Below are 16,486 nucleotides of genomic sequence, written 5' to 3' on the forward strand. Positions count from 1 at the left end.
GTAAAATTACATCGAGATCAACAATTTCTAGTTTGCATGTCAGTGACCTGGTAAATAATAGTGGAGAAATTACTGATGGAATATTGGAGACAATTCTGATCAAAGGAAGAACATAAACCACTATTGTGCAGCATATATTAGTAGTCGTCTTGTATTGTTTACCTGTTAAGAGCAGGGCAGCTATAAGCTGTCGATCGTGTGATGTGAAATTGTTTTTTCTTTCTCGCCAAAGATACCATGTTTTGAATTATAAATATATATTAAACCTTGAATTTAAAAGGCTCGAGGCAACATAATATGCAACACATGAGGTTTGCGAGACATTATACACTGTAGCTGGTTTTACACGTTCTCTCCCTACCCCTACCCCACCCTCACATTCTACATTTGGAGAGGATCTGTCTATGTAGGGTTGTTTACATTAGAAGAGTTTGCTTTGCGTGCTATGATAAGGTCTGAATGGATATTAAGAATCATATTAATAGTGTTCTCATGCTATCATTGTGTGTCGGTCACCCCAACACTTAGCTGTTGTTTCCTCGAGGGCAAAAAATTAATCGTTTATGGTGGGAGTGGGCATGATGCATAGTTACAGTGTCAGCACTTGTGTAGGTTAGTAAGTATATCACCCTGTGGGTAATTGTCTATTTGAAAAGGTCATGTGATCATATTCCGAATACGTCAGTTTTTCTCCGAAATGTTTTGGTTGAATATTTCATGTGAAATTGCTACAGGAAAAGTTTAACAGACTTATGATAAGGGTCTTCGCGAAGGAGCTTGCCCAAGCTATTAAAGGAACTATCAATGGATCGATCTGATCACAAGGTGTCATGTTGAGATAGACACCATAAAGATAACACACAAACATCACTTTAATACACCTGTGTGTCAGCTCTTCATTTAGTTAAAAGTAACAGCATGCACACTACTACAATGACAATAGACATGGGGTATAATTTCTTGAAGTTCAAACACAATCCATCGTCAGCAGCCAATGTTATCTTTCATGCAGTTACTAGGCTGTTTGTATCATTAACTAAAACTTAAAAGAGTCCACACTATAGATGTGATGTTTGTCTGTTATCTGTTTTGTGTCTATCTCAACATGAAACCTTGTGATCCGACTCTCTGATCTTGATCGTTCATTTTAACAGCTTGGGCAAGCTTCTCTGAAAAGAACTGTATTTCTGAAAACAATAACTTTTGTAATAATTTTCTGCTATTAAATGACAAATACAAAGAATGTCAAGACATTAGGGATTTGTACTCATGATGTCATCATCAAAAGTTTTCCCATAAACCCATGCAGGAAATCCTCCAAATGGCTGAACACATGCCAAGCGCAGTACTACAAGATTTCAAAGTTGAGTAAATTTAATACTGAGATGCAGTGTGCCCTCTAAGGCAATTTGACATGCCACTATATAATGCACACAATTTCTAGTGACACACCAAAATTTGGTGTTCCCTATATATCTCTGGCTCTTACTATGTGATGACTCATAAGAAATCCCCATTTTTTTTCTCATTTTGACTAACACAATTTGTCTATCATAATAGAGGGCACACTGGTGAGGTGCCAGGGAGTTAATAACCCAAAATCACATCAATATAGCATCGTCGCAAACCACGACCATTTTACGGTACCGTTTTTACTTTTATTTCAAAGAAATATAGCTCTGATCAATAGAAGACTAAGTGTACTAAAGGCCGGAATAAGCCTGACTGGACTTTCCTTTCAATATATGTCATTATTAATTATGTGATATTGAGAACAAAATTTAACTGCCATATTTTTCACAAATAACAGTTAGAGAAAAATTTCATGATTTTTATCAGTAACTTAAGGAGGCAAAAAGAATGTCAGGTAGATGACTTTCCCATTAGAAGTGAAAAGATTAAACAGTAAAAGACACTCTAAGTGTTACAGAGTAAACTTACATTATGTAACATGATACACTGATCAATGATGTTAAACATTGCCAACAGCAAGGTGGACTTTTATTGATTTCAAACTCAGTATATTTTATCAGGAGAGAATTTGTACACGTAAATATATAATTCTTTGTTGCAATTCATTCTTATTCTGTAACTCTGTTTTTTTTTTAGATACTGATAGCTTACTTAAACTAGTTTGCATGCTCAGGTATTTCTGGAGCATCTGTTAGAGGTTGAATGAGGGAGGGGATTGAAGGAAAGGGGATCCCCAGGATGGTACGGTCCCACGTACCAGTGGCCAGCTCTGGTAGGGGTGTGCCAGGCCAGTGCTGGAAACGCCAGGCCCCATTTTAGACCCACTTTGACCAAAAATCAATACCCCATTTTAGACCATTATAGGTTTTTAAAAGCTGAAAGTTTAGACAAAATATTTGTTTTTCTTTAGGAGGCAATATTTTGGGACAATTAATGGCAGTTATGGTTTGGTAATTTGGCCAATGGATCACATTTTAGAATAAGCAAAATCGAAAATAATGTAAAATGAACCCCATTTTAGACTAAAGGGCTAGAAAACACGTCCCAAAGGGTGGCGCATATATGTATACTTATAGAAATAGGTTTCCTTTTAGGTCTTTGGATCACAGAAATCCCCCCCCCCCCGCCCCCAAGGGGATCATAGTTGTGAAATGTGTTTATGGTCTGTTACATGATTTGTTAGCATTGTGCCTGGGTATAGACACATGATGACGTATATTTCATGGGAAACTAACAGCTGATGTGACAAATTTACAGAATATGAAACCAACAAAATTAATCATACATATTTTATTATGTAAATTAATACTCTGATGTGAAATATATCCACCTTCCTTTGTAACAAATCTAAATTATGAAATCTAGTGCATGGTCACATTTTCATCGAATTACATGCGTAGTCGTGATCATTTGAGAGAAATGTGAACTATTTAGCTGCACGCGTCAGTCTTTGCGTATTTAATGAGAGTCACAGGATGTTGAATATCACATAGAGCAATTCCTAGAACACACACACAAAAAAAAATTTTTTTTTTTTTGATGTCTCAGAAAAAGGACGTTGAACCTATACTTGCCATGATAACATTGAAATCCTTCTGTATCAGTTTTTGTTTTGTCATAATTTAGTGTTAATAGTATCCGTCATAATTTTCAGATTTATCACCATATTTTTCTGCTTTATTATGTCATAAATTATTATTAATAATAAATTAACACGAACTGAAGGCTATGGCAACAGCATGTGGATGACTCTACACACCCCTAAAGGGACTTTATGATCTTAAAGTGGCCATATGGATGAGAATTCGGTATTTATTTTGGATTTTTATTTGATAAAACAGCTTCTCTATGTTTTTCTACTTGAAAAAATAATGTGAAACAACATATACCAAGTCCATGTTCATAACTCTATAAACTGAAAAACATTAAACAATGTGTAAAATGTTTGTTATTGTACGTACAATAACAACACTTTTTACACCTTTTGCATCTTTTTGCAGTTTATTGAGTTATGAACATGGACTTGGTATATGTTCTTTCACATTATTTTTTCAAGTAGAAAAACATAGTGAAGTTGTTTTATCAAATAAAAATCCAAAATAAATACCAAATTCTCATCCATATGGCCACTTTAAAAATCAGTCTATTTTCCAAATTAAAAATAAAAAGTTCATTTGTATTTCTGTGTAATACTTTTATAGTTATAAAATCAAAATATGTATCTTGAGGAATATTTTTGATTTAAAAAAATATATATATTCAGGAATACTTCTCTAATATTTATTTGCAATTGATGAGAGAAAATTATGTGATCACAGGTGGCAGGAGGCATTTGTGTTGATCAGAACAAATTTTTTAATGACTGGTTTTATTATTTATGTTCAATGAAGATGATATAAATTATTGTTAGAGCATTTTATTGCTAATGACTTGTCTGTGTTGTAAAAGTGTCAACTTATCAGTGGTGTAAATCATAACTGTTATCAGTTAATTCTCATGAGTATAACACACACAAGGTGTTAATTAATATGCCCTTAGCCACACATCAATCCCTTTTGTAAGTATTTGTACCTTGTAGAGCTATTTTTAACAATGAAATATATTCGCTTCGGAATTAAACTATATACTTATTTGCTGTTATGAAATTGTTCAAGAAAATGCCAACCTATACTCATGCCATCGCATGACAATTCATGTAATAGACAGTTGCCTAGTTACCAGATAGATAGTTATTAGTTTGTTGTTTCTTTCCTTCTTTTTCTACTTCCTGTTTTTTTCCGTTCGTCAGGAAAGTTCGTTTGTACTGATTTGGTGTTGTCATCAGTTTAAACTTAAAATCATTTAACCAAGCTTGGGTCACCATAACAAAGCTGTGAAATAGAGGTCAAGATATCAAAATATATTCACTTTAGAATCCAATATGGCCGTCATTTACTGTGTTAACACTATCGGAAAATAAAAGAGTGTCAATTTTTATGAATACAAAAATGGTAAACCCTCAGATTTATTTTAATTTTTCAAATGGACTAGCAACAAGGTTTCATATTGCAAAGTTAGGAGAGAATTAAAGAACTGAAATTTTGATTTTGAGGGAAACTTGTCCCTGCAGCACAATATTCTACATATAAAGCTTTAAATTTAGTCAGCACACATGTCCAATTATGAAAGCTATTAATATATGTCTGGTAGTTTGTATGACCAGGTAAAGACAGATTTTAATTTAAATCTCTAGACAGTACAGCCTGCTGGAATTTCAACCCTGTCTGCTTTCTTACAATTTAGCTAGAAGAATGCATACACAAGGGACTCTTTTGCTGGAGCAAATTCTGTGTGACAGTACCTTGTGTGCATTCTTTGAGAATTAGCTGATATCAAAAGACATGCATTGGGGAATATATTGTCTTGTTTATCACACAACATTAATATTTCTATAATCTTTATTTAACACACACACGAAAAAACATTGCATATCAATTGCTTATGCTTTCAGTCCCTGTGATGTTAAGTTTATTTTATTTTATTCGTTTTTCGTAAATATGCATACAAAAATACAAAAATAACAATTTACTAAAAATGTTCGAGTCATCAGCTTAGTAGATGAAATTACATACACATGCTATCACGCACAAGCAGTTCAGTTTTTAGCACTAAGCTTTTGATCTGTCTTGGTCAGTTTAAGCTTCATCAGAATAACAAATTCCATAGTTACAGCTGACCACTAGGTGGCGCTATGATCAGTTGATTATAGATGTTAGGTAGGTCGATGCCCCCATCTCTCTGTTGAATTCAGATAGATTGTAGAATATGGTGTTGATAGCCTCCCTGATCTTTCTGCAGGAAATCACGTTGGGGATGTATCAATAATGGAAAACGAATCGATGCCAGTCGATGTTAAAAAACAACCATGTACAGGTACATCTTTTGTGCATGGAATACAGAAGAATGTGTTTAATTTGTTTCGACTGTGGTTTCATAAAAGTAAGAACTTAGAGAGAAAAGAGAAATATAAGAAAGCCTTACATGTAGGAAACAAGAGAGCTTTTGCTTGACCTAAAGACATCTGTGTTAGATTATCAAGACAGATTCTTTGCGTTAGCAGTTCAAGTGCAACTTTCCCGACTTGGTGAGCCAGCAAGTCGGGTGTCATAAAAATTGTTTGCATGTCTAAAGCTATTTGCAATGTCACTGATAATGATATGACATTAGGGGTTTCACACTTAGACATTGAGCTTAGCTTTGCCTGATGTGTTATGTAATAGTGCTTTTAAATTACCACATTTGTAAATATTGCCAACAAACATTATTCAGTGATAAGAAACCCACTTCCTTAGCTAATGGCTTGATTCTGTAATGTGATATGCCTTAAATATTATATGTTGCACCACCTCATTAACTGTCTGTAATTGACTGGGAAACCACCGTCATAGTCATAGGTGTTTCTGCTGTAAAAAATGTACCGTTTATGATTATTGTATAAAAGTACTCAATAAGTACGTTATTTTTAAACATGTAAATGAATGAATATATCATGCTAATTTAACATAGTGACGTTGCACCACCTCATTAACATGACAAGTCGACCTGATTCTGCGGTATTTTCAAACTATGGGGGTATCGTTTCGGAAACGCGATCGTAAACGCATTTTAGATCGATGTTGTTGTACATTAGTGATCAGGTTGGTCCAGTGATACGCAAGCGTGGCATGGATGGTTATGTTTTGGTTATATTTGGTGTTTTGGCAATCCTTTTGGATCGATGAAAAATGATGTCACCGTTTTTGTAATGGCTTGGTTTCCTAACTTGTGTTGTATGTATGTAGGGGGGTATGACATCGCTACCGATTTTATAAGAATATCACCAATCCCTATAATAACGTCATTGTTCTGTATTAGGACTGTCATAGACAAGAATAAAACCATTTAGGAAAGGAATAACAGTTTACAAGCGACTGTGAACAATGGCAACAAAAATGCAACAAGTTTATACGTTGATTACAACATAACAGGACATACATTATCATATGCATCAAATTGAAAGCAATCAGACTACACATTTTTTTTACTGTTTTTACAAAAAAGACCTATCATTACTGGGACAAGCCATTAAAGAAGCAAGTCCACTTGTTATCAAAGAGTACCAATATTTACACATGTGATGATGGGCTCTTACATAACACAAGTAAACAGTGTAGTTCACAGCGTAAGATCATTTCTAAGGAGTGGGTCAATTGAGGCAAACCTTATCTCCGTCTTATATCAGTTGTTATCAATTTATTAGGCTATTATAAGTAACACTACAAACAGCTTTAGAGATGCAAACAACTTTTATGACACCCGTTTTCGTCAGGCAAGCCCGCGGGTTTGTTGCACTTGGACCGTTAATGGCTTGTGAATGTCATGTCGTACTGAAGATATCTTACGAAGTGTACCTGCCTTCTTTATTAGTTAAAACGCCATTTTCCGAGCAGAGTAGTTTATATGTTTTCCGTCAGTTTGTTTTGATCATGGCCACGCACACACATGGGGAACTCCGGTAAATTGATCGGGAAACCCGCTAACATTTACCAGCTTTAATACCATCCTTTAAAAAAACAGTGTCTGTTTCGTCTTCTTCTTCGGAAGCTCATTGCCGCCTTCTAAATATCGCCACATACTTTATAAATACAACGTGGAACTGTCTCAAACACGTTAAAAGTTTCATACACTTCGAACAGTAAACTTTACAACATTGATTACTATATGGCAGAAAGTAGACGCATGCGCTGAATGCGTAAAATGAGTCTGAATGTCTAAGACATTCTGATTAGTCAAGACCCAAATAATTAGAGAAATTCAGCCAATCATGTATTTGTTAAAAAACATAATTTCATAAAGTAAATGCTGTATGCTACGTCATATGTAGACATGATATCAACATTGACAACAACACATAGCGAGCTAGCTCTGTGTCGCTTGACTTGAACGAGATGTCGAGAGTAAAATAGGTAACACAAGATCAGATTCATGTAGGTGAAATTGGATCTATCTTTGAATAAATGTTATTATTTACTCCAAATTTCAATTGGTCATAAGAACCAATAAGTTGTTGTAATTCTGAAAAACTGTTGGTCCGAACGGAAATCTATTGGTCTCAGGCCGAAGGACCGGCGTTAATTTCGCACGCTGCATCACGCAGACATCTATGTTAGGTTAATATAATATGCCTTAAATATTATACCACATGCTATTCAGCCTGAAGTGTTTCCCCTGGAATCTTGCACAAGAACCAGACTTTGAATTGGCTTAGATTGTGTCACGAGGTATGAACTATTGACCCACAGTTACCTCAATTTGCATAGAGTAAGCCACTATATATTCTGTTTTCCATAGGGCACTATATTCATGTAGAACAGCTATGAGTCCTGCTAGTGATTTTCTGTGACTATGGAAGGAATATGTGCCTGAGAACATGAAATGTTTTAAAACCCTTATTGCCTTGCCTTGTTTGGGCACTAGTAGACTTCATTTTACCCCGCCTGGTGTTATAATATAGCAACTCAGTATTTCACTCAGCTTTCAGCCTAAGGAATTAGTAACTACAGGACAGCCCACGGGGTAATTTAGACATCTACTTGTGCTCTCCTTCATAGCTTAGGCAATAAGTGTATAATGACTTCAGTCACTTTGTTTTTCAGGACAATTTCAACGTTATTATCCAACCTTGGCATTGAAGAAGTGAATGAACAAGATAATGAAGGGATGACAGCATTACACTGGGCAGCATTTCATAACCGTCCAGAACATGTCCAATTATTGATGTTGAAAGGCAGTGATATTTACAGTGCTGATATTGATGGTAAAACACCATTGCATTGGGCCTCACAGGTAAGACCTAGTTGTCATGTTCACCTCAGACTATTCCAGTGACACTGTGAATGCATTAAAAGTGGAACACCACTCCTGGAAAAAGAGACATTTTCATAAACTATGGGTTCTGGAGAGTCATTTCATAGTTTTATATCACCTACAATTACTTGTGATTTCATAGAAACATCAAGTTGATGTTGTGCTTTTATAGGGTATCTTTGCTATGGGCTATTGCATGATGGGAGTCAGCAGAAATAATATATTCATGGTTGCTCATTACTTTTCTAACATGTTGTATTCAGTTAAAGTTTTTTAAAAAATCTGGGGTCACCATACACATTTTTGAAATAGGGGACAAAATGATAGCAAAATTTAGTCATTTTAGAATTCAATATGGCCGCCCTATATTAACTCTATGGGAAAATAAAAAATTGTTGATTTGCTTGAAAACAAGATGGTGGACCCCAAATTTCTTCTTGATTTTTCAAAAGGACCAGCGGCAAGTTTCCCTATGACAGAGTTTAGAGAGATTTTTAAGAACTTCGATTTTATTCATTCCTGAGGTGGTTCTACCTTAATACAACCTATAACACCAAAGTAAAGTGTTTTCGATATGCACCACACTGAATCGTTTATAGCAGCCATATCAAGTACAACCCAGAGCACCAAAGTAAAGCATTTTCTATATAATACCGCAATCGTTTATAGCATCCATATCAAGTACAACCCAGAACACCAAAGTAAAGCATTTTCTATATACACCACAATCGTTTATAGCATCCATATCAAGTACAACCCAGAACACCAAAGTAAAGCATTTTCTATACGTACCACAATCGTTTATAGCGTCCATATCAAGCACAACCCATAACACCAAAGTAAAGCGTTTTCTATATATACCGCAATCGTTTATAGCATCCATATCAAGTACAACCCATAACACCAAAGTAAATTGTTTTCTATATGTACCACAATCGTTTATAGCATCCATATCAAGTACAACCCATAACATAAAAGTAAAGCATTTTCTATACGTACAATCGTTTATAGCGTCCATATCAAGTACAACCCATAACACCAAAGTAAAGCGTTTTCTATATATACCGCAATCGTTTATAGCATCCATATCAAGTACAACCCATAACACCAAAGTAAGGCATTTTCTATATGTACCACAATCGTTTATAGCATCCATATCAAGTACAACCCATAACACCAAAGTAAAGCGTTTTCTATATGTACCACAATCGTTTATAGCATCCATATCAAGTACAACCCATAACACCAAAGTAAAGCGTTTTCTATATATACCGCAATCGTTTATAGCATCCATATCAAGTACAACCCATAACACCAAAGTAAGGCATTTTCTATATGTACCACAATCGTTTATAGCATCCATATCAAGTATAAATGTATATCGTTTCATTTGCTAATTGACCACATTCGAAAGGCCAAATGCTGGGCTTTTAAATAAACCAATTGAAACAGTTTCCACTTGATATGAATGCTATAAATGAGCGTATCACATAGAGAAAGTGCTTTACTTCAGTGTTACTCGTACCATTGTTGGTACTAGTCTAAGAATAGTTTAATCAACATGAGTTAGATAATGTATATAGTTTATAAAGTCAGCTTATGCAAATTTAAACTATAATTATCATAATCAATATGCTAATTATACGCACATTGATATGTAAATGAGGCAACCCCTTTATATTTTCAAAATCTGAAGAACCCTGGTTGATTCAGTTCAGATATCATGAATGCAACAAATTTGTCAATATATGTACCATTGTCGTAAACCACAGCCTCTTTTACGGCACCTTCCAATAAGCATCTCCCGTTTTTTCAGTGTCGCAGAAAAAATAACAGCTCTGGTTTGCGAGAATGTGTATGTACAAGCCTAATAACAAAATGATGTCATTTGTTTTAGAATGGTAGTACCCAGTGTTGCTGTGTCTTAGTACATTGTCAGAGTGGAGGTCCAAGACTAGTTAATATTATTGATAGCTCTGGTAAAAGTTGTGTACATTTAGCAGCAGCAGCTGGTCACAGTGAAGTGCTTAGAGAGTTGGCTCAAGTTCAAGGTGTTCATTTCGAAGCCGGTGATCCTGATGACAGGTAAGGTGTTTCTTTAATTCAACAAAGATATGGTGGGTGGGTGGGTGGGTGGGTGGGTGGGTGGGTGGGTGGATGGATGGATGGACAGAGTGATGAAAGGATGGATCCAGGATGGATGGATGGATGGATGGACGGATGCACAGACAGACAGATGGATTGATGGACAAGTGGATGGATAGATAAATTAATTGTCAATGAATAGATTTTAAAAGGGAATTAAATATATGCAATAAAAAGAAGTTTTAAAACAAGGGAAATTTTGTTTTGTGCCATCTGTGCAAACTTTAAAAAAAATTTGAGTTTCATCAAATATTTATATGATTTACAAGACCAGTCAACTGATTTTACATATTTATTAGTTTCATTTACATATTATTTGAATGATGTCATTTCCTCTGTTCCAGTTTATGCTTTGCATACTTTCATAATTATGACTTTGATTTTAACCAGGTGTAAGAAATCTTTAGTGCTAAGTTGATAGATTAAATGTGGATAGATAATAGTAAGGGGTAAGATCAATAGTTCAATTTAGATTTTAAAAAAAAAAGATTTTCTTTTAGTCAGGCCTCAGATGCCCCACCCCACCCCTTCTAACTTAATTGAAAGTTGTTTCAGCAAACACAATCAATTTCAAATATTGAGTAGTATGTAGTACTTAGATGAATACAAAGCCAGTATGTAGTGAGAAAAATGCTCTAAAAAAACAACTCTTTTATTGACACGATAATGTATTTTAGTGCCAGTGTATTTACTATTGGTATTAGCAAACATTCTTCTATTTCTTGGTTTGATGACATTTTAAGGACATATTTGTATTTAAGGGTACGAAACAGACATCAAAAATGAAGTCTTTGTCGGATGAGAATTGAAATGAATCAACTGTCCATCACCTCCCCCACCCCAACCCCCACCCCCCACTTCCACCCCAAACTGAAAAACTTAGATTTTTATCTGACATTGAACTATTGATCTAAACCCCTAATTTGAGTGTATTTTTGGATAGATTGCATACATCATACAAATCTCAACTCACAGTCAGTTTCTATCAACTTTAATAGAACACCTTTACACTGGGCAGCAGCGACAGGACAAATAAAGTGTGTTCAAATGTTACTGGATATAAAAGTTCAACCATCTCCAAGAGATTGCATGGGAGGTACACCATTAGACTATGCCAAACAGTCCAACCATGAAAACGTGGCTAAAATTCTTCTTGCCAACGGAGCTGAGTATGGCAGTATGAAGCCAGATGTGAGAGAGACAACTGCTGCTAATAGTGCAAAGAAAGCTAACAATAACTCTGGAAAGAAAGCCAAGTTCGGCTTCTTCTTTTCAAATTTGTTTGCAAGTAAAAAAAATAAAGATAAAGGAAATGACGACAATACTAAAGATCCAGAAAATGTGACAGAAATGGCAAACCAAGAGAAAACAGACTCTGAGTCAAATACCAATAACGCACAACAAAAGGACAGCAAAGTTAAGCCAGTCATCAAAACAAGAGCCTCACGCATTAGTGTTCTGTCAACAGAAGCAGTTGGTTTGTCAACTCGAGAGGACAGTCTTGATGAAAAAACTGCCATATTTACAGAGATAGAAGGAATTCAACAGTACACAACGTTAGACCGGAGGAAGAACTTGCCTCCATTGAATGAATACCATAGAGAAACCAACACAGTGTCTCAAAAATCTCTAAAAAGTGCGCCCCCATTACAACGTCAAAAACAGGTATTTACCACGGTGCCAGGTGAACACTTGATGCATTTGAATATGTTGTCACCTATTCCACCTCTGACTGTAAATAAACTGAAGCCATCCATGATGAGATCTGACGGCTTGGTGTTAGCAGAAGAAACAACAAACAGTTTACCTCACAAACCCATCAATAGAGAGAATTCCGATAAGACTATCAAACATTCTTTGAAAAAATACTCACCGTTGCCATCTCCAGTTGCTATGAGGCGAGGTCATAGCGACCCTACATCAGATGGTGGTAAAAATGGTAACCCAAATGTACCTAATGTCAAACTTAGACCGCTGGGTAGACAGATGTATGATGTTGCAACTCATGTGGAAACCAGTTCTCAACAGATCCTTGCTGCCCAAAGAGAAACAGGTACAAATTTTGTGTACTTTTTTAAGTTGATAAATACATTTACTTTCTGCACTCCTTTGTAACACTAGTGTACATGTGTATGTCCTAGCAGCCTCGCTGTGTTTTTCAAAATAATAACTGCAACTAATATAAAATACGGTGAAACAAAATTTTTGCATTATATGTCGGACACAAAGTGAATTATTTTTGTACTAGCTGACATCACTTTTGACTGAATGACTGCCTTATTTGTATCAAACTATTTGTACAATTGCTGAAGGCATACATAGAGACTAGCTTTAAGAGTCTATATCATCAAACATATAAGTAAAAATCAAAAGTACATGTATATGTTTGCAGCAACCATTGTCGAATGGAGTTTAATCGTCGACTAATATTTGTCACTCCTGTGCAAAACTTGTAAAAAAAAGTTGTATCTCTTCGTCGTTTGTATTTTCATGTTACTAGTATCAGCTGACTAATTTCGAGAAACGTTTTGAATATGCTTAATATATTTAATTCATTCTTGTCTGCCAGCAGGAAGTCTTCATCCACTTAGAAGCTTTTCACCAAGTGGACTGCCAGGATCCCCCATTCAAGGTGCAACACCACATGGCAGTCCTAAACTGGCACCTTTAAAAGTAGCAAGACCCAAAATGAGTAAGTTCCAAACCGACATCTTTGAAATAGCAAGACCAAAACAGTAGCAAGTCCCAAACTGGGCAAGTTCCAAACTGGCACCTTTAAAAGTAACAATACCCAAAGCAGAGTTGAAGAAATGAGATTACAAAAAAAAAAATTGTAATATACTAATAATAATCCCATGATTATTTAAAAAATAATGGTTAAAGGTTATGAAAAACGATGCAATTAATAATGTACTATAATTATGTTTTTTTTAACAAATGACTAAGTGTACTTTTGGTGCTTCATGTTAACAGCTGGGTATAGTTATAATCCACCAGCAGGGAGATGTTTGTCAAATCCAAGCACATTTCATAGAAGTGGAAGTGGCGATAAAACAGAGGATGAAGATACAACTGATGACAATCCAAACAGACCCAGATCCAAATCACTTCAAACTACCAGGTATGGATATCACATGAATATAGTCCAAGTACTGGAAATATGAGTCAAAAAGTTATTTTGCTTAGTTTTTGGGGGGTTTTTTGATAAAGTGTGATTTTCCTTAGGATGTTTTTTTTATTAAGTGTGTGCAAGCATATAATTATATTATTCTAGACTCCAATATTTTGCAAAGTCATTCAGCCAGAAAATACTTGTGACATAACGGTTTTGTCATTGTTCAACTCATAGTGACAAGGCCCCTTAGGTCACTCGTATTTTCAAAAAACACTATTTCGGAATAAAATCTCAATGTTAGAAACCTTATTGGCCGCGAAGATGTATCTAAGAGAGACCATGCACCACATAATTGCCACCTTTAATTTATTTGCGAACCTATGATGTCACTTAACTTGGACGCATGAGTGAATGAATGTGATAATAATTATAAGTTACTTTATTGCCATCTACATTAAAAAGTGGATTTGAATTTCAAGCTTTCCACTCAATCAGTCTCAGAGGTACATGTAAATAAAAATGAAAACTAAGAATTTGAAAGAATGATCAACAATTTCAAAACATTTGAAAAGATTTGAAAACTAATGTGATGGTTATAACGATATGTTTTATTTTTCAGTGACAATAAAAGTTGTCAACTCAATGACAACACAGTCATTGCGTCTGGTTTATGTCATAGCAAATCAGTGGATCCACTTCTACTACCGATGTCTTCTCCTTCAGGTATATTATGCAATGATTTGCTTGTCTATCGTATGATACAGTTTGTGTGTGCAGTGTGGTATAACTTGTAGACAGTATATGGTGTATTAGTAATGTGATATAGCTTGTCTGCTGTGTGATAAAGCTTGTTGGCAGTGTGATATGGCTTTTGGGTAGTATAATTTAGCTTGACTGCCTTGTGATATTGCTTGTGGGCAGTGTGATGTGGCTTTTGGGTAGTATAATATAGCTTGTCTGCTGTGTGATAAAGCTTGTTGGCAGTGTAATATGGCTTTTGGGTAGAATAATATAGCTTGTCTGCTGTGTGATAAAGCTTGTTGACAGTGTAATATGGCTTTTGGGTAGTATAATTTAGCTTGACCGCTGTGTGATAAAGCTTGTTGGCAGTGTGATATGGCTTTTGGGTAGTATAATTTAGCTTGTCTGCTGTGTGATAAAGCTTGTTGGCAGTGTAATATGGCTTTTGGGTAGAATAATATAGCTTGTTGGCAGTGTGATATGGCTTTTGGGTAGTATACATATAATATAGCTTGACTGCCATGTGATATTGCTTGTGGGCACTGTGATCATGACATGGCTTGCACACAGTAATTGGCTTGAGTGCAGTTCGATATGGCTTTTTTTTTTATGCAGTGTAATGTGATATCAGCAGTGTGATATGGCTTGTTGGCAGTTGTGAGGCATGAAAATGTGCCTTTTGGGCAGGATATACCTTAAAGCAGGCAATATGATACATGTATCATATTTGAAGTAAGATGCAATCTATGGAAATCAATATGTCATAAGTTTCTAACACATTCTTTAGAATGACTGCCATCTTAGTTTATTGAATTTCTTTTATCAGCTGATAAACCCAGTAAAAAGAAGAAGAAGAGGAGTAAGCATAAACGAGCAGCATCTATGGAGGAAATGAAAAAAGGTATCTCTTCTACTTGATGAAAATCAACATTTTCAATTCTTAAAATGGGTCTCATTAGTTCTAACAATAAATTTTGAGAAAGTTAAGTATGACATTTGTAAAATGTGTTATTATTATTTGTAGTACTAATCAGGCAAATTAAATGCTTATTGATTTCAATATAAAAGTGTGTTACATATTCCTTAATTTTTGGATAATATCTGTGCCAAATATTATAATTTCATTTAACCAGAGTCTTCTGTAGATATGAAGAAAAAATTGTAAATGTTGTAAATTGATATGCAAATTTGGTTCATTAATATGCACGGTGAAGTTCACTCAAAACTAATGAGTTGCGTAGGAAATTATTGAGAGTAGTATACCCCCAGTATGTATAAAATTGCAGTTGAACCAATGTTGTTGAGATGTCATGCATGCACACATGCACGTATGCACACACACATACACACACACACACACACACACACACACACACACACACACTGTGTGACACAGACAGACAAGTGAAACAGTAGTGTCACTGTAGGAAGGCTTACATTATGTGGATTTGATGTTTCTTTTGGACTTAGGTCACACAGCTAGGGAGGCATTGAAAAGAAGACCTTCAGACGATGTTGAAATAGATGAATTTCAGGAACCATTACACCTCAGAAGAGAGACGCCCAAGGGGACATGTGTGGATAATGCCAAATTAAGCACCAGACCTGGATACTTACCAGGAAAGAGACAAGAACACTCTCCTGACTTTGGAAGAGAAAAACTAGACTGCGACCAGTACAACAAGACAACACAGAATACTACCAAACAAGTAGGCCTGATGTCCTAGCCGAGCTGAGTGAGCATCAATTGCTGTCATCAGTTTAAGTCATAGAGTATAAATTTACAGACAGTGTATTGTAAAATGTCATTTTTTTAATCGTCATTAACCAAATTGCTGCTGACCATGCAAAGTTGGACAAAAAAGCAATAGCCGGGACAGCAAACTCTTGCAATTTCCAAGAGATTTACAAACCAAAATTAACAAAATAGAACATGTTCACAGGTGTTTACTAAAATCTGTAAATAATAATGTTGTCACACAGATCTAGAGTCAGATAATTGTTTAGCATATACCGAGCATTGTCATGAGCATTGTCAGGGTTATACAGCAATGTACTAATCTTATGTTATGGACCTGTACTTCCTAATCAAGACAATTTTGAAGAAGTTAATTTGAATGTGTAATG

At 35.4% G+C, this 16,486-nt stretch overlaps 1 protein-coding gene across 1 annotated transcript in view; it reads left to right on the forward strand.

Moving 5' to 3' along the window:
• Positions 1-16,086, forward strand: part of LOC144446931 (uncharacterized) — a 30,321-nt gene extending 14,235 nt beyond the window's left edge. The window contains exons 5-12 of the mRNA XM_078136777.1: positions 8,148-8,337; positions 10,256-10,443; positions 11,502-12,556; positions 13,076-13,195; positions 13,477-13,624; positions 14,238-14,341; positions 15,186-15,260; positions 15,830-16,086. Coding sequence (XP_077992903.1) covers positions 8,148-8,337; positions 10,256-10,443; positions 11,502-12,556; positions 13,076-13,195; positions 13,477-13,624; positions 14,238-14,341; positions 15,186-15,260; positions 15,830-16,086 — 2,137 coding nt within the window. The remainder of the gene's footprint in view (positions 1-8,147; positions 8,338-10,255; positions 10,444-11,501; positions 12,557-13,075; positions 13,196-13,476; positions 13,625-14,237; positions 14,342-15,185; positions 15,261-15,829) is intronic.
• Positions 16,087-16,486: the final 400 nt, after the last annotated feature.

The sequence above is a fragment of the Glandiceps talaboti genome, chromosome 15 (assembly GCF_964340395.1).
Source record: "Glandiceps talaboti chromosome 15, keGlaTala1.1, whole genome shotgun sequence".
NCBI lineage: Eukaryota > Metazoa > Hemichordata > Enteropneusta > Spengelidae > Glandiceps > Glandiceps talaboti.